We start from the raw sequence: 18658 nt of genomic DNA on the forward strand, positions 1-18658 counted from the left end.
CACACACACACACACACAGTGAGGCACCCCTGTCACACACACGGTGAGGCACCCGTCACACACACACGGTGAGGCACCCCTGTCACACACACACGGTGAGGCACCCGTCACACACACACACACGGTGAGGCACCCCGGTCACACACACACACACAGTGAGGCACCCCAGTCACACACACACACACACACACACACACACAGTGAGGCACCCCTGTCACACACACACACACATGGTGAGGCCCCCTTGTCACACACACACGGTGAGGCCCCCGTCTCTCACACACACAATGAGGCCCCCCTGTCACACACACACAGCGTGGCCCCCCTGTCTCACACACACACCTGAGACCCCCCCAGTGTCACACACACACACACACACACACATACACAGCGAGGTCCCCCCCCTGTCACACACACACGGTGATGCCCCCCCTGTCTCACACACACACAGTGAGCCCCGTCACACACACACACACACGGTGAGGCCCCCCTGTCACACACACACACACACACACACACACACACACACACACACACACACACACACACACACGGTGAGGCACCCCTGTCACACACACACGGTGAGGCACCCGTCACACACACACGGTGAGGCACCCCGGTCACACACACACACAGTGAGGCACCCCAGTCACACACACACAGTGAGGCACCCCTGTCACACACGGTGAGGCACCCGTCACACACACACACACACACACACACACACACACACACACACACAGTGAGGCACCCGTCACACACACACACGGTGAGGCCCCCTTGTCACACACACGGTGAGGCACCCCTGTCGTACACAGCGAGTCACCACTATCTCTGTATATTTCCAGGCAGTATAAATCCCAGACCAGAGACTAGCCTTAGATGAGCAAGATAGCCTTGACCACCAAGCCCTAGCATGCCACTCCTCTCCCGTAATACAGAGTGTCCGGGATCCAGTCTCTGCTACACAGCGCCGTGTACACCAAGAATACAAAGTCATTCAAACATGCTCATCTGCAGTACACAAAGGAGCCACCAGGCGCCGCTGCAAATTAAAGAGCATGTGGGACGGTCCTTTAGGGCAGGAGTGGCCAACTCCAGGGCCACCAACAGGTCAGGTTTTCAGGATATCCCTGCTTCAGCACAGGTGGCACAATCATGACTGCATACCTGTGCTGAAGCAGGGATAACCCTGCTGATGGCCGTTGAAGACTGGAGTTGGCCGCCCATGCGTTACGGGTGACCACGGGTGACCAGCGTGTGGTACTAGGGAGGGAGTGATGGATGGAAGCCGAGCTAAAAGGAATATAAACAGCTACACACCTAGTAACACAAATGGGACTAGTTTTCTGTAAGCGTGTGAAGGATAAAAAAAAAATCATCAAGAGATCAGTTTAACTTTTAATCAACGGATAATCCTGCGTCCAAATGTAATGCGCAATAACCCCGAAGTCTCCCCAATCCTGAGGACGGAGGCCTAAAGGGGTCAGTCCCTCCTAGGGGCAAAGTGTACTAATGGCAGTGACAGGGTTAAGGGGTCAGTCCCTCCTAGGGGCAAAGTGTACTAATGGCAGTGACAGGGTTAAGGGGTCAGTCCCTCCTAGGGGCAAAGTGTACTAATGGCAGTGACAGGGTTAAGGTGTCGGTCACTCCTAGGGGCAAAGTGTACTAGTGACAGTGACGGGGTTAAGGTGTCGGTCACTCCTAGGGGCAAAGTGTAAAGGAGGAATGGAATGTTAGACTGAAACACTCCCCCATAAAGAGAGACAGGAGAATTGCAATTTTAATTTAATTTCCAGAGGAACTAAAGCCAAATTGCTTTTAGCGTAGCGCTATTTGTTTAGCTAAGCCGACTAGCTTGTGACTTTGTGTACCCCCGGCTGCGTGTGCGCGTCCCTTTAAATTCCCACAAGCGGACATTCACTAATCTTCCCAACAGCGCCTACTCCCGAACCCCAGAGCTGAGAGTGGGGGGCACCCGATAACGAGCACTTACTACGCATTGGGCCACTCCTGCAGAATTGAACGAGAAATGCCCCTCATACCGGGCAGGACAAGTAATAATGGGGTTAACGGGAAGACGTCCTGAAAGGGCGTTTTGATTTGGGGGTCAAAGGTAAACGTGAGGGGACCCCCCCCCTCCCCGGGTGAAACGTTGGCACACGCCCTCCCGCCGTGGCACTCGCCTGGCGGACGATACTCTGGATCAGCTTGTCCATGGTGAAGGCGATGAAGGCGTGGATGGTGAACATTTCCCGCAGCGAGTCCTCGTACTGATTGGAATCCATGTTTCCGTCCAGCAGGTTCCGCACCATGTCCAGGAATGCTGGGTAATAATCCTCCACTTCGATATCCACTGGGGGGGGAGGGGAGAGGCCGTTCGGTTAGTAACGGGGGGGGGGGGGGACGTCTAATCTGCAAAGTGTACTGAATGGGGGGGAGGTTGGGGGGGCCTCGATTACATGCGCAGTTAAAGGAGCCTGAGAGAGAAACGTGAGGCAGCCATTATGTGTGTGCGCGCCAAACGGATTCCCATTGGAGATTTCTGTACCGAGGCAAGATGAAAAGGATAACACAATGATATTGGGGCCCCTTCGTGGGCTGAAGATTAGCTCTGTGCACAGAGATGGGGCTAAAAGCTTCTCTAGTGCAGGGAAAGCTACACAGCATTGTAACTGAGGGCAACAGAAAAAAAGAGAGGGGGGAGGAGAAGCAGGAGGGGGGAGAAGAGAAGCAGGAGGGGGGAGAAGAGAAGCAGGAGGGGGGAGAAGAGAAGCAGGAGGGGGGAGAAGAGAAGCAGGAGGGGGAGAGAAGAGACGCATGAGGGAGGGTAGAGACGCATGAGGGGGGGAAGAGAAGCAGGAGGGATAAAGAGAAGCAGGAGGGGGGGAAGAGAAGCGGGGGGGGAAGAGAAGCAGGAGGGGGGAGGAAGAGAAGCAGGAGGGAAGAAGAGAAGCAGGAGGGATGAAGAGAAGCAGGAGGGGGGGAAGAGAAGCAGGAGGGGGGGAAGAGAAGCAGGAGGGGGGAAGAGAAGCAGGAGGGGGGGAAGAGAAGCAGGAGGGGATGAAGAGAAGCAGGAGGGGAGGAAGAAAAGCAGGAGGGGAGGAAGAAAAGCAGGAGGGAGGAAGAAAAGCAGGAGGGGGGAAGAAAAGCAGGAGGGGGGAAGAAAAGCAGGAGGGGGGAAGAAAAGCAGGAGGGGGGAAGAAAAGCAGGAGGGGGGAAGAGAAGCAGGAGGGGGAGAAGAGAAGCAGGAGGGGGGAGGAGAAGCTGGAGGGGGGGGAGAGAAGCAGGAGGGATAAAGAGAAGCAGGAGGGATAAAGAGAAGCAGGAGGGGGAGAGAAGAGAAGCAGGAGGGGGAGAGAAGAGAAACAGGAGGGGGAGAGAAGAGAAGCAGGAGGGGGGAGAAGAGAAGTAGGAGGGGGAGAGAAGAGAAGCAGGAGGGCGGGAAGAGACGCAGGAGGGGGGAGAAGAGAAGCAGGAGGGGGAGAGAAGAGAAGCAGGAGGGGGGAAGAGACGCATGAGGGGGGGGAAGAGACGCATGAGGGGGGGGAAGAGACGCATGAGGGGGGGGAAGAGACGCATGAGGGGGGGGAAGAGACGCATGAGGGGGGGGAAGAGACGCATAAGGTGGGGAAGAGACGCATGAGGGGGGAAGAGACGCATGAGGGGGGGAAGAGACGCATGAGGGGGGGAAGAGACGCATGAGGGGGGAAGAGACGCATGAGGGATGGGAAGAGACGCATGAGGGGGGGAAGAGACGCATGAGGGGGGGAAGAGACGCTTGAGGGGGGGAAGAGACGCATGAGGGGGGGAAGAGACGCATGAGGGGGGGAAGAGACGCATGAGGGGGGGGGGGAAGAGACGCATGAGGGGGGGGGGGAAGAGACACATGAGGGGGGGGAAAGAGACGCATGAGGGGGGGAAAGAGACGCATGAGGGGGGGGAAGAGACGCATGAGGGGGGGAAGAGACGCGTGAGGGGGGGGAAGAGACACGTGAGGGGGGGAAAGAGACGCATGAGGGGGGGAAAGAGACGCATGAGGGGGGGGAAAGAGACGCATGAGGGGGGGAAAGAGAAGCATGAGGGGGGGAAAGAGAAGCATGAGGGGGGGAAAGAGACGCATGAGGGGGGGGAAAGAGACGCATGAGGGGGGGAAGAGACGCATGAGGGGGGGTAGAGACGCATGAGGGGGGGAAGAGACGCATGAGGGGGGAGGAAGAGAAGCAGGAGGGATGAAGAAGAGAAGCAGGAGGGATGAAGAGAAGCAGGAGGGGGGGGAAGAGAAGCAGGAGGGGGGGGAAGAGAAGCAGGAGGGGGGGAAGAGAAGCAGGAGGGGGGGGAGAGAAGCAGGAGGGGGGGAAGAGAAGCAGGAGGGGGGGAAGAGAAGCAGGAGGGGGGGGAAGAGAAGCAGGAGGGGGGGAGAGAAGCAGGAGGGATGGGAAGAGACGCATGAGGGGGGGAAGAGACGCATGAGGGGGGGAAGAGACGCTTGAGGGGGGGAAGAGACGCATATGGGGGGGAAGAGACGCATGAGGGGGGGAAGAGACGCATGAGGGGGGGGGGAAGAGACGCATATGGGGGGGGGAAGAGACGCATGAGGGGGGGGGAAGAGACGCATGAGGGGGGGAAAGAGACGCATGAGGGGGGGAAGAGAAGCATGAGGGGGGGGAAGAGACGCATGAGGGGAGGGAAGAGACGCATGAGGGGGGGAAGAGACGCATGAGGGGGGGGAAGAGACACGTGAGGGGGGGAAAGAGACGCATGAGGGGGGGGAAAGAGACGCATGAGGGGGGGGAAAGAGACGCATGAGGGGGGGAAAGAGATGCATGAGGGGGGGAAAGAGACGCATGAGGGGGGGGAAAGAGACGCATGAGGGGGGGAAGAGACGCATGAGGGGGGGTAGAGACGCATGAGGGGGGGAAGAGACGCATGAGGGGGGAGGAAGAGAAGCAGGAGGGATGAAGAAGAGAAGCAGGAGGGATGAAGAGAAGCAGGAGGGGGGGGAAGAGAAGCAGGAGGGGGGGAAGAGAAGCAGGAGGGGGGGGGAGAGAAGCAGGAGGGGGGGAAGAGAAGCAGGAGGGGGGGAAGAGAAGCAGGAGGGGGGGGAAGAGAAGCAGGAGGGGGGGAGAGAAGCAGGAGGGGGGAAGAGAAGCAGGAGGGGATGAAGAGAAGCAGGAGGGGGGGAAGAAAAGCAGGAGGGGGGGAGGAAGAGAAGCCGGAGGGATGAGGAAGAGAAGCAGGAGGGATGAAGAGAAGCAGGAGGGGGGGGAAGAGAAGCAGGAGGGGGGGAAGAGAAGCAGGAGGGGGGAAGAGAAGCAGGAGGGGGGGAAGAGAAGCAGGAGGGGGGGAGAGAAGCAGGAGGGGGGGAAGAGAAGCAGAAGGGGATGAAGAGAAGCAGGAGGGGGGGAAGAGAAGCAGGAGGGGGGAGAAGAGAAGCAGGAGGGGGGAAGAGAAGCAGGAGGGGGGGAAGAGAAGCAGGAGGGGGGAGAAGAGAAGCAGGAGGGGGGAAGAGAAGCAGGAGGGGGAAGAGAAGCAGGAGGGATACAGAGAAGCAGGAGGGATAAAGAGAAGCAGGAGGGGAGGAAGAGAAGCAGGAGGGGGGGGGAGAGAAGCAGGAGGGGGGGGAAGAGAAGCAGGAGGGGGGGAGAGAAGCAGGAGTGGGGGGAGAGAAGCAGGAGGGGGGATGAAGTGAAGCAGGAGGTGGAGCGAAGAAACAGGAAGGTGACGGGGAGAAAGAGCGGAGACATACATGAGTGGACAAACACTGAGGGGGTTATTAATTGAACTGCAATAGTGCCGATCGGGAAGCATTATCGAACACCTATGGACTTCAATACTTTTCCGTGTGATCACGCCCCATCAGCCCCGTGGCAGTTTAACCCTTAAAGTGCCATGGCCCCGTCTACATAGTGCGCTCACGGGACCGTGGCAGCCATTGTGCTGGTAACAGAAGAGGTGTCCCCTCCTCGCCCCCTCCCTGGTCATATCGCGTCGGAAACGCCACGGGAACGCAGGACGCCATTCACGTGGCAATAAATCCCCCTCCGTTGGGCATGACGTGGTCCCTACGTCCTCGGGGCGACCGACGGGATAATGAATCATCCCCAAAGGACCCCCACATCTAATCCATGGACAGACTAAGCAGCCCCCTAACACCCCTCCACCCCCCCCCCCCCCACTTACTGGGCTCCTTCAGCCGCAGCTGGACGGCGGGGCTGTCGTTCTTGTCCCTCTTCATCCCCAGCACCTCTCGCTCCCAGTCCCTCTCCCGGCCCTCCTCCTCCACCTGCCGCTCCGCCTGCCCGTAGATGCGCAGCAGGCGCCCGCACAGGATCTGGTGCAGCCGCAGGAAGATGTACCAGTTGTTGTTGACGTAGAACATGTTGTACGCCTCCTCCACCCCCCGCAGCTTCTGGGCCGCCGTGCTGCTGAACATCAGCTTGGCCTTCGGGGGGCTGCTCCCCCCGCTGCCGCCCCCCACCCCGTTGTGCTTCTTGGCGCCGTCCTCCGCCTCGGCCGGCTCCTCGTCATCTTCGTCCTCGACGTCCGAGAGCTCCCCGCGCTGCGAGAAGAGCAGGTCCGGGATGAAGTGGTAGACGATCTGCTTGATCTTGTACTTGTCCTCCTTCTGGATGCCCGCCTGGCGCTTCACGTGGTGGATGATGAGCGAGGCGGCGTCCTCCAGGATCTGCTTGTCCTCGTACGTCAGGGTGATGTGGGGTCCCGAGGGGACGCCGGAGTTATCCTCCGACGCCTGCTCCTGTCGCTGTAGAGAGAGAGAGAGAGAGACGGACGGGAGACACGAAAAAAGGGGGCCGTCAACCGGGGGAAGTGCTCCTGCTATCTTCTACTAACTCGAGCCCCGTCCCTGGGCTCTTTAACCCCTTGGCTGCCAGGTAGGGGTTCGAGTGCTGCCAGTCAAGATGTCAAAGTCAATTCTGACCTTGGGGCCTCTTCCACCAAGATCTTGACCAAATTGAAGAGAAGAAGGGCAGGGGGTGATAACGCTTCCTAGATCTTTGGCGAGGACCCAACCTAGAGTAGGGTGGACAACTCTGGGGACCAGATCTCCGAAGGAAATACATTGGAGTGTGTGCAAAGAAGAGAGTGTTAGAAATTGTGTATGATCTCCAGCACGGGGCGGGCCAACTGCAGTCCTCAAGGACCACCGACAGGTCAGGTTGTAAAGGATATCCCTGCTTCAGCCCAGAGGGCTCAATAAGAGTCTCAGTCATAATGACAAACTCCAATCCTCAAGAGCCACCAAGCGACCAGGTATTGGGGATATCCCTGCTTCCGCCTTCGACTGAGCCACTGATTGAGCTACAACCTGTGCTGAACCAGGGATATCCTTAAAACCTGGCATGGTGGTGGCCCTTGAGGACTGGAGTTGGCCACCCAGCCCATGTCTCATCAGGAAAGGCTAATGAAACTTAAACGTGCCCAGCTTGGAGAGGCGAGAGAAGGGGGAGAATAGCAGACACTTTTGAACACCTCAATGGTTTTAACCAGGGGCCGGAAGGCAGCGGTTTGCAATAGAAAGAAATGCAAGAGCGAGAGGTCGTTCTCGGGCGCGGGAGGGTGGGAGCCTCAGGGGGAAATGTGAGGAAGTACTCCGCAGAAAGGGTGGTGGATTCGTGCAATAGCAACCCAGCAGAGGTGGTAGTGACTAAATAGGAAGGAAAGCAAAAGGGACGGGAGCAGAATGGACAAATGGGCGTACGAGACTTGGCAGCCCCGGCGGTGGGGTCAGGCGGTTCACGTCTCCCTCACCTCGTCGTAGATGCTCTCGATCTCGTTGAGCAGGCTCTTGGAGCGCAGCACCTTGGTATCGATCTGCTTGTAGTTGATGCCCTGGTGGTCCAGCGACTTCAGGTAATACTTCTCGTTCTGCTCCCGCCAGATCTTGTTGAAGCCCCGTTGGGCCTCCCGCCACTCCTCTTCCTTCATCTTCAACCTGCGGAGGAGGCACGGTGCAAGAGCGGTGAGGGTGGGAGACTGTATTGTATAGCGCCATTAATGTACATAGCGCTTCACAGCAGTAATACACCTGACAATCATATAAATAACACATCAAGGGGAGAAGTGCCTCACGCATAAAAGTAACATTTTGGAAAAGGAGACCCTGCTCTGAAGAGCTTACAATCTAATTGGTAGGTAGAAAGGTCGTGTAGAGACAGTAGGAGGGAGTTCTGGTACGTGCGTCTGCAGGGGGCCAAGCTTTATGTATACAGTGTAAAACTATCACTCATAGAGCTACTCGTATGCTTCTTTAAGCAAGTGTGTCTTAAGGTGGGTGTTAAAGGTGGATAGAGAGGGTGCTAGTCGGGTGCTGAGGGGAAGGGCATTCCAGAGGTGTGGGGCAGTCAGTGAGAAAGGTTTAACGCGGGAGAGGGCTTTAGATACAAAGGGAGTAGAGAGAAGACATCCTTGAGCAGAATGCAGGAGTTGGGATGGTGCATAGCGAGAAATTAGGGCTGAGATGTAAGGAGGGGCAGAAGAGTGTAAAGCTTTAAAAGTGAGGAGGAGAATTGAGTGCGAGATGTGGAATTTGATAGGAAGCCAGGAGAGGGATTTCAGCAGTGGAGAAGCTGAGACAGATTTAGGAAAGAGGAGAGTGATTCTGGCAGCAGCGTTTAGGATAGATTGTAGGGGAAATATGTGAGAGGCAGGAAGGCCGGACAGCAGGAGGTTACAGTAATCAAGACGGGAGAGAATGAGGGCCTGAGTCAGCGTTTTTGCAGTCGAGCAACAGAGGAAAGGGCGTATCTTAGTGATATTGCGGAGGGAAAAAACGACAGGTTTTAGATACCTTTTGAATGTGAGAGGAGAAAGTGAGAGAGGAGTTGAGTGTGACCCCTAGGCAGCGTGCTTGGGCTACTGGGTGAATGATGGTACTTCCAACAGTAATGTGGAAGGAGGTAGTGGGGCCAGGTTTGGGAGGAAGTATGAGGAGCTCTGTTTTTGCCATGTTAAGTTTAAATCGGCGGAGGGCCATCCAGGAAGATATAGCAGAGAGATATTCAGAAACTTTGGTCTGTACAGTAGGAGTAAGGTCAGTGGTTAAAAAGTAAATGCGTGTCGTCAGCATAGAGGTGATATTTGAACACAAGAAATGTGATTAGGTCACCTAGAGAGAGTGTGTACAGAGAAAAGAGTAGAGGTCCCAGGACAGAGCCCTGGGGTACCCCCACAGAGAGATCGATAGAGGAGGAGGTGGTGTTGGCAAAAGAGACACTGAAAGTACGATGGGAGAGGTAGGATGAGATCCAGGATAGAGCTTTGTTCCGAATACCAAGAGTATGGAGAATGTGGAAGAGAAGAGGGTGGTCCACGGTGTCAAATGCTGCAGAGAGCTCGAGTAATATGAGCAGAGTGTAATGACCTCTGTCTTTGGCAGCATAAAGGTCATTCGTTATTTTAGTGAGGGCTGTTTCAGTGGAGTGAGCAGTTGAGAGGGATGGGTGCAAACACTGGAATGGGAATCAGAGGGGGGGGGATGGGGTGCTGTCTGCGGTCCCCTTGCTGAACTTGAGATCTTTCCATCACAGAGGGGACCTGGGAGGAGAGCTCGAGGGGGGCTGGGAGAGTTAGATGGAGCCTTTCCAAACACGCAACGGAGAAGCTGCATATTATATGATATTGCAAAGGAAACGTTCATAAGTGGAACTACAAAGAGAGTACGTTCGCTATAAAACCCATACATGTATATACGCATTATATTTATGTATACATTCACACACACACAATATAAGTATACGCACATCATAAACACACCGTCAGAAGTAGATTAGAAGAGCACGTGGACAAATAAATACAGAAGATAATCAAAAGCCCCGAACCCCCAGCCCTGCTCTCAACTCGTTCGGCCTCAGGATTACATTGGGGGTCCGAGAGTTAGGAGGGGTCCCCTCTGCAGGTCACTCACCTCTTCAGCACGATGGGGACGGCGACGGCCGGATTCTTCTTCAGCCCGTCGATGATGTCGGCAGCCTTATCGGCGTATATCCTCTGCAGGGCTTTGCGGTGGATGACCTCGGACGTCCCTCCCAGCGTGTTGTCCAGCCGGAACTTGGCCTGGTCCTCAGCCGACAGCCGGGACATCTTCTTCTGGATGCTCTCCAGAACACGGATGGTGGCCAGGTTGGTCTCCAGCACGACGTCAAGCTGAAGCACGGAGAGGACAGGGGTCAGAGGCTGGACGTTGCGCAGAGATGGGACCTTTTAGGGCAATTCTTACGAAAATGTGTTATCAACAGAAAACATTTTCTTAAGAACTGCAATAAAACCTGTTTTAATAAAGTTTTAACATTTTATAAATGAAAGGTGTTCTTAAATGGAGGCAGTATCTCTGTGAGAGAGATGAGGGGATGTTAGGGGGATGGGAGCAGTGTAGATGGGGGATGGGAGCAGTGTAGATGGGTGATGGGAGCAGTGTAGATGGGTGATGGGAGCAGTGTAGATGGGGGATGGGAGCAGTGTAGGTGAGTGATGGGATGAGGGGGATGGGAGCAGTGTAGGTGAGTGATGGGATGAGGCGCATGTTAGGGAGATGGGAGCAGTGTAGGTGAGTGATGGGATGAGGGGGATGTTAGGGAGATAGGAGCAGTGTATGTGAGTGATGGGATGAGGGGGATGTTAGGGAGATGGGAGCAGTGTATGTGAGTGATGGGATGAGGGGGATGTTAGGGAGATGGGAGCAGTGTAGGTGAGTGATGGGATGAGGCGCATGTTAGGGAGATGGGAGCAGTGTAGGTGAGTGATGGGATGAGGGGGATGTTAGGGAGATAGGAGCAGTGTATGTGAGTGATGGGATGAGGGGGATGTTAGGGAGATGGGAGCAGTGTATGTGAGTGATGGGATGAGGGGGATGTTAGGGAGATGGGAGCCGTGTAGGTGAGGGATGGGATGAGGGGGATGGGAGCAGTGTAGGTGAGTGATGGGATGAGGGGGATGTTAGGGGGATGGGAGCAGTGTAGGTGAGAGTGATGGGATGAGGGGGATGTTAGGGAGATGGGAGCAGTGTAGGTGAGTGTTGGTATGAGGGGGATGTTAGGGAGATGGGAGCAGTGTAGGCGAGTGATGGGATGAGGGGGATGGGAGCAGTGCAGGTGAGTGTTGGTATGAGGGGGATGTTAGGGGGATGTGAGTAGTGTAGGTGAGTGATGGGATGAGGGGCATGTTAGGGAGATAGGAGCAGTGTAGGTGAGTGATGGGATGAGGGGGATGGGAGCAGTGTAGGTGAGAGTGATGGGATGAGGGTGATGTGAGCAGTGTAGGTGAGTGATGGGATGAGGGGGATTGGAGCAGTGTAGGTGAGTGATGGGATGAGGGGGATTGGAGCAGTGTAGGTGAGTGATGGGATGAGGGGGATGGGAGCAGTGTAGGTGAGTGATGGGGTGAGGGGGATGGGAGCAGTGTAGGTGAGTGATGGGGTGAGGGGGATTGGAGCAGTGTAGGTGAGTGATGGGATGAGTGGGATTGGAGCAGTGTAGGTGAGTGATGGGATGAGGGGGATGGGAGCAGTGTAGGTGAGTGATGGGGTGAGGGGGATGTGAGCAGTGTAGGTGAGTGATGGGATGGGTGGGGATGTTAGGGGGATGTGAGCAGTGTAGGTGAGAGTGATGGGATGAGGGGGATGTGAGCAGCGTAGGTGAGTGATGGGATGAGGGGGATGTTAGGGGGATGGGAGCAGTGTAGGTGAGTGATGGGATGAGGGGGATGTTAGGGAGATGGGAGCAGTGTAGGCGAGTGATGGGAGCAGTGTAGGCGAGTGATGGGATGAGGGGGATGTTAGGGAGATGGGAGCAGTGTAGATGGGGGATGGGAGCAGTGTAGGTGAGAGTGATGGGATGAGGGGGATGGGAGCAGTGTAGGTGATTGTTGGTATGAGGGGGATGTTAGGGGGATGGGAGCAGTGTAGGTGAGTGTTGGTATGAGGGGGATGTTAGGGGGATGGGAGCAGTGTAGGTGAGTGATGGGATGAGGGGGATGTTAGGGAGATGGGAGCAGTGTAGGCGAGTGATGGTATGAGGGGGATGTGAGCAGCGTAGGTGAGGGATGGGATGAGGGGGATGTTAGGGAGATGGGAGCAGTGTAGGCGAGTGATGGTATGAGGGGGATGTGAGCAGCGTAGGTGAGGGATGGGATGAGGGGGATGTTAGGGAGATGGGAGCAGTGTAGGTGAGTGTTGGTATGAGGGGGATGTTAGGGGGATGTGAGTAGTGTAGGTGAGTGTTGGGATGAGGGGGATGTTAGGGAGATGGGAGCAGTGTAGGTGAGTGATGGGATGAGGGGGATGGGAGCAGTGTAGGTGAGTGTTGGGATGAGGGGGATGTTAGGGAGATGGGAGCAGTGTAGGTGAGTGATGGGATGAGGGGGATGTTAGGGAGATGGGAGCAGTGTAGGTGAGTGATGGGATGAGGGGGATGTTAGGGAGATGGGAGCAGTGTAGGCGAGTGATGGTATGAGGGGGATGTGAGCAGCGTAGGTGAGTGATGGGATGAGGGGGATGTTAGGGGGATGGGAGCAGTGTAGGTGAGTGATGGGATGAGGGGGGTGGGAGCAGTGTAGGCGAGTGATGGGATGAGGGGCATGTTAGGGAGATGGGAGCAGTGTAGGTGAGTGATGGGATGAGGGTGATGGGAGCAGTGTAGGTGAGTGATGGGATGAGGGGGATGGGAGCAGTGTAGGTGAGTGATGGGATGAGGGGGATGTTAGGGAGATGGGAGCAGTGTAGGTGAGTGATGGGATGAGGGGGATGTTAGGGAGATGGGAGCAGTGTAGGCGAGTGATGGTATGAGGGGGATGTGAGCAGCGTAGGTGAGTGATGGGATGAGGGGGATGGGAGCAGTGTAGGTGAGTGATGGGATGAGGGGGATGTTAGGGGGATGGGAGCAGTGTAGGTGAGTGATGGGAGCAGTGTAGATGGGGGATGGGAGCAGTGTAGATGGGGGATGGGAGCAGTGTAGATGGGTGATGGGAGCAGTGTAGATGGGGGATGGGAGCAGTGTAGATGGGGGATCGGAGCAGTGTAGATGGGGGATGGGAGCAGTGTAGATGGGGGATGGGATGAGGAGGATGTTAGGGGGATGTGAGCAGTGTAGGTGAGTGATGGGATGAGGGGGATGTTAGGGGGATGGGAGCAGTGTAGGTGAGAGTGATGGGATGAGGGGGATGTGAGCAGTGTAGGTGAGTGATGGGATGAGGGGCATGTTAGGGAGATGGGAGCAGTGTAGGTGAGAGTGATGGGATGAGGGGGATGTTAAAGGGATGTGAGCAGTGTAGGTGAGTGATGGGATGAGGGTGATTTGAGCAGTGTAGGTGAGTGATGGGATGAGGGGGATGGGAGCAGTGTAGGTGAGTGATGGGATGAGGGGGATGTTGGGGAGATGGGAGCAGTGTAGATGAGTGTTGGTATGAGGGGGATGTTAAAGAGATGGGAGCAGTGTAGGTGAGAGTGATGGGATGAGGGGGATGTTAAAGCGATGTGAGCAGTGTAGGTGAGTGATGGGATGAGGGTGATTTGAGCAGTGTAGGTGAGTGATGGGATGAGGGGGATGTTGGGGAGATGGGAGCAGTGTAGATGAGTGTTGGTATGAGGGGGATGTTAAAGGGATGGGAGCAGTGTAGGTGAGTGATGGGATGAGGTGGGATGGGAGCAGCGTAGGTGAGAGTGATGGGATGAGGGGGATGGGAGCAGTGTAGGTGAGTGATGGGATGAGGGGGATGTTAGGGAGATGGGAGCAGAGTAGATGAGTGATGGGATGAGGGGGATGTTAGGGAGATGGAAGCAGTGTAGGTGAGTGATGGGATGAGGGGGATGTTAGGGAGATGGGAGCAGTGTAGGTGAGTGATGGGATGAGGGGGATGTTAGGGAGATGGGAGCAGTGTAGGTGAGTGATGGGATGAGGGGGATGTTAGGGAGATGGGAGCAGTGTAGGTGAGTGATGGGATGAGGGGGATGTTAGGGAGATGGGAGCAGTGTAGGTGAGTGATGGGATGAGGGGGATGGGAGCAGTGTAGGTGAGTGATGGGATGAGGGGGATGTTAGGGAGATGGAAGCAGTGTAGGTGAGTGATGGAATGGGATGCCAACCTCAAGGTCATTAATAAACAAGTTAAAAAGCAGGGGTCCCAGTACCGATCCCTGAGGTACTCCACTCACGACTTCAGCCCAACCTGAAAAAGTTCCATTTATGACAACCCTCTGTTGTCTATCCTTTGTGTGAGTGCGGCCTACAGTATGTAGGCCGGACAATACGGAGTTTAAAGCAACACTTCCTGGAACACCGTGGGAATATATTAAAAGGAGTTATCACCCACGGCGTTTCCAGGCATTTTAATATTAAACACAACAGAGACCGTAAGGGGTTAAAGATCTTAGGTATAGAACATATCAAAAATAGTGAGTATGGTGGTGATAGACTAATGTCACTAAGGAGAAGGGAAACTTACTGGATATACCAGTTAGGTACGATGTCACCCAATGGCCTCAATGAGGACATAGATCTGGCAGCTTTTTTTATAGGATTTTCATAGTATTATTGATTTTGATTGATGTTAATTCTGTTTGATATGTTTAAGATATTAGAGTGCAACTTATTATGGCTGTGGGATCCTATGATATTAACAACCATTTTTTAATAATTTTATTTTAAGGAATGTACTAATTTATTTCTATTAATAATTTTTAAGATGTGCCAAATTTAGTGCCAAACAATCAATATGAACAAAATATATATTTTTTTTTTTTTTTTTTAATTCCATTCAGGTTGTGTAATAATTATTGATCTAGAGTGTTGTGAAATAAATGTTTATTTATATATTATCACAACACAGGAGAGGAAACACACCACTCACTTAATCAACAATATCAGAATTATTTTAAATTCACGTGTCATAGTTGTGACACAAATGGGTGCTGCCTATGTACTTGAAGTTAATAATATTAACAATTGAATGAAAATGTGACAAAGTCACAAAGTCACCCACAGAAAGTACATTTGTGGTGCACACCACACTAATATATATTTTTATATAGTGATGATATACTGTGAAAAAACATAAGTGACAAAAGTGACTAAAAAATATGTCTAATTACACAATTCATCCAACTTCTTGACAAAATCTAATAACCGTGTGTATGTTCACAGAAGGTAAGCAGCAGACCGCAGCACCTAACACATATATAAGAGTGAATCAATGGGGAATCCCTGTTGCTAGCCTAACATATGAATGCCATTACTGTTAACAGCCCAGCTCTAACATCGCTGGCAAATTGTACTCGGGAAAACCTATTTCTAGTGATACAATTGATACATATAGTTCATGTAGCACTCAAGTTGCAACAAAAACACTCATAGAAGTAGCCACATAATACTTAGCTACAGTGCTGTCAGTCTCAGCCCTCAGCCCTCCAGGAACGAGGTTGAATGCAACTTGAGTGCTACATGCACTATATGTATCAATTGTATCACTAGAAATTTTGTCAAGAAGTTGGATGAATTGTGTAATTAGACATATGTATTGGTCTCAGCGTTCCAGATTCATTAGATCATCTGGGTAAAAGTCCACTAATTTAGGGCTGTCTATATTAATTATAGCCGTTGAGTTTATTGATTGACCTATCTTGTGACCAATCAGTTTGCACCACGTGGGATTTTTAATTGTAAAGTTTTTTTTTTGTTTTTTTTGTCACTTTTGTCTTTTCACAGTATATCATCACTATATAAAATATAAATATATATTAGTGTGGTGTGCACCACAAATGTACTTTCTGTGGGTGACTTTGTGACTTTGTCATTCAATTGTTAATTTTATATATTATCACAAGCACTTTAATACCTTACGGGGTTTTATAGCTCCTTTAATTTTGCCAGTAGCACCTATTTTAAAAACAAGTATGGTGCCATCTATTGGTTGTAGTAGTACATTATCGTCTCCTTGTATGCTGCAGCCATGATAGAATTGTTGGAGAAGTGTCCCCATTGGTTGGGGACCCTTACTATTGGTGATAGATAGTCCAGCAGCCTTGTGGATACAGAGCCCCTGACGAAGAGAAAGTGTTTCTCGAAACGCGTAGGGCTGTATCCACTAATAGTGCAGACCAATAAATGAATGAATGTATGTGCAAACAATAGTCTCTAAATAGGTCTCACTCACAATAAATGGAATAGTAACAGACGTGTAAGAGATCCTTCTCTCCCTGACAAGAGCCCTGTGATAATGGAAGCCCTCTGATACTGGTATTGCTAGAGCTGTATGTCAGGTGGGCTAGATGTGTCCATACATGCTGAGTGTACCTCCCGGGGATGTAGTAAAAGAAAGAGAGCACACACTAGTATAGTACATAGGGGTATAATGTGGCACAAGGAACACACAGGTAATGCACTCACATTTGTACAAAGTACACAGGCGTTGGAGAGGAGCGTTGGTGACTCCTGAGGAAGTGGCAACCGCTACGAAACGCGTAGAGTCTGTTTAGCCTGTTGGAGGACATTGCTGGGGGAGAATTAGTGTGAGGAGGTGCTGGCAAATAAGCTGTAGAGATCAGAGCGGCAGACAGCTTCTTCCGCCCTGACCGCCGCGTCACAGGAAGTGACGTCACCGGATGTGACGCATGCGGAAGGATCTCAGAGTGACTGTATCAGCGTCGTCTCCCCCACGAGTCACCAACGGTCCTCTCCAACGCCTGTGTACTTTGTACAAATGTGAGTGCATTACCTGTGTGTTCCTTGTGCCACATTATACCCCTATGTACTATACTAGTGTGTGCTCTCTTTCTTTTACTACATCCCCGGGAGGTACACTCAGCATGTATGGACACATCTAGCCCACCTGACATACAGCTCTAGCAATACCAGTATCAGAGGGCTTCCATTATCACAGGGCTCTTGTCAGAGAGAGAAGGATCTCTGACACGTCTGTTACTATTCCATTTATTGTGAGTGAGACCTATTTAGAGACTATTGTTTGCACATACATTCATTCATTTATTGGTCTGCACTATTATTTCTTCCACTTTTTTCCCTGCATAGTATCTCGAGATCTGAGCGCTCCCCCCACCTGGAAGACATCGCAAGAATTCTGGACCTGGACAGTCCTTTAAGGGTGAAGAGCTGCTGTTTATATTATTCACTTTTTTGGTGAAGGATATTGTATTCACTATATTTATTTATATATTCTTTGAGGTTCACATTTATATATCACTTTAATAATTTATATCACTTTAATTAGTTCACTATTAGAAGCGCCCGGTATCATTTTTCTTTGTTGCTGTATCCACTGGGGCTGCAGAAATCTGCGCATGATCAGAGGATCCTGAGTCTGCCCAAGCCATTCTGCAAACGAGGACTTATCAGCCCAAGCCAAACCCCGAGTGACGACGCCAACGCGATGACGTCACATGCGCACATGACGCAGAAGCGGAGCAACGACGAACACCAGAGGAGAGTGTCTGGGACTGTAGCTTCATCCAGGCAGGAGACTGGGACACTTCGGCTATTCTGGTGTACGCCTACACCACGGATCTTCACTTGCAGATGTGCCTCTTATCCTCTCATGTTTTGTAAGTGTTTTTAACCATTACTTATTAGCATTAGAACTTGATATACTGCACTATGGGTTTTGCGCCCTTTTTTTCTTTTTATCCTTCAACCAGTTTTCTATCCAGGTGTATATATTTTTATTGAGTCCAATTTGCTTTATTTTGTACACCAAACTCTTGTGTGAAACCGTATCAAAAGCCTTTGCAAAATCTAAGTAGACCACATCAAGTGCATTACCCTGGTCTAAATTCCTACTTACCTCCTCAAAGAAACAAGTACTGTTAGTTTGGCACGATCTATCCTTCATAAATCCATGCTGACTATTACTAATAATTTTGTTTTCCATTAGGTATTCCTGAATATTATCCCGTATTAAACCTTCGAGTAGTCCCCACTATTGATGTCAGGCTTACAGGTCTGTAATTTCCCGGTTGTGATCTAGCTCCCTTTATAAATATAGGCCCCACATCTGCTTTACGCCAATATTGTGGTACTGAGCCTGTGGAAATGGAGTCTTTGAATATTAAATATAATGGTTTGGCTATTACTGAGCTTAACTCCTTGAGAACTCTTGGATGTATGCCATCGGGGCCAGGTGCCTTATTTACTTTAATTTTATCAAGCTGCCTATGAACTTCTTCCTCATTTAACCAATTGTTCAATAATATGGAGGTTGTGGCTTCCTCCTGCGGCACTACTATTGAACTTGATTCTTCACTGGTAAACACAGAGGCAAAGAAATGGTTTAATACCTCTGCTTTTTCCTTATCTCCAATAATCTGCCTACCCATCTCACACTGAAAGGGTCCTATATTTTTTTTTCTCATTTTTTATTATTAAGGTACTTAAAGAACTTTTTAGGGTTGATCTTACTTTCTATTGCAATCCTTTTTTCATTTTCCATTTTGCTAATTTGATTGCCCTTTTGCAATTTTTGTTACATTCCTTATAATTTTGATACGATGTTTCTGTCCCTTCTGACTTAAAGAATCTAAACGCCTGCCTCTTCTTGTCCATTTCCTCCCCTACCTGTTTATTTAGCCACATTGGTTTTGACTTATTTATTTTATACTTATCACCCCAGGGTATACACTGATAACTGTGCTTTTC

At 51.8% G+C, this 18658-nt stretch overlaps 1 protein-coding gene across 1 annotated transcript in view; it reads right to left on the reverse strand.

Moving 5' to 3' along the window:
• The window catches only part of SIN3A (SIN3 transcription regulator family member A), a 105073-nt gene that overhangs the window by 33300 nt on the left and 53115 nt on the right, over positions 1–18658 (reverse strand). The window contains exons 10-13 of the mRNA XM_075575995.1: positions 9929–10167; positions 7774–7957; positions 6184–6766; positions 2187–2356 (exon numbers count right to left, since the gene is read on the reverse strand). Of these exons, the coding sequence (XP_075432110.1) occupies positions 2187–2356; positions 6184–6766; positions 7774–7957; positions 9929–10167 (1176 nt within the window). The remainder of the gene's footprint in view (positions 1–2186; positions 2357–6183; positions 6767–7773; positions 7958–9928; positions 10168–18658) is intronic.

Source organism: Ascaphus truei, chromosome 18, assembly GCF_040206685.1.
Source record: "Ascaphus truei isolate aAscTru1 chromosome 18, aAscTru1.hap1, whole genome shotgun sequence".
Lineage (NCBI taxonomy): Eukaryota > Metazoa > Chordata > Amphibia > Anura > Ascaphidae > Ascaphus > Ascaphus truei.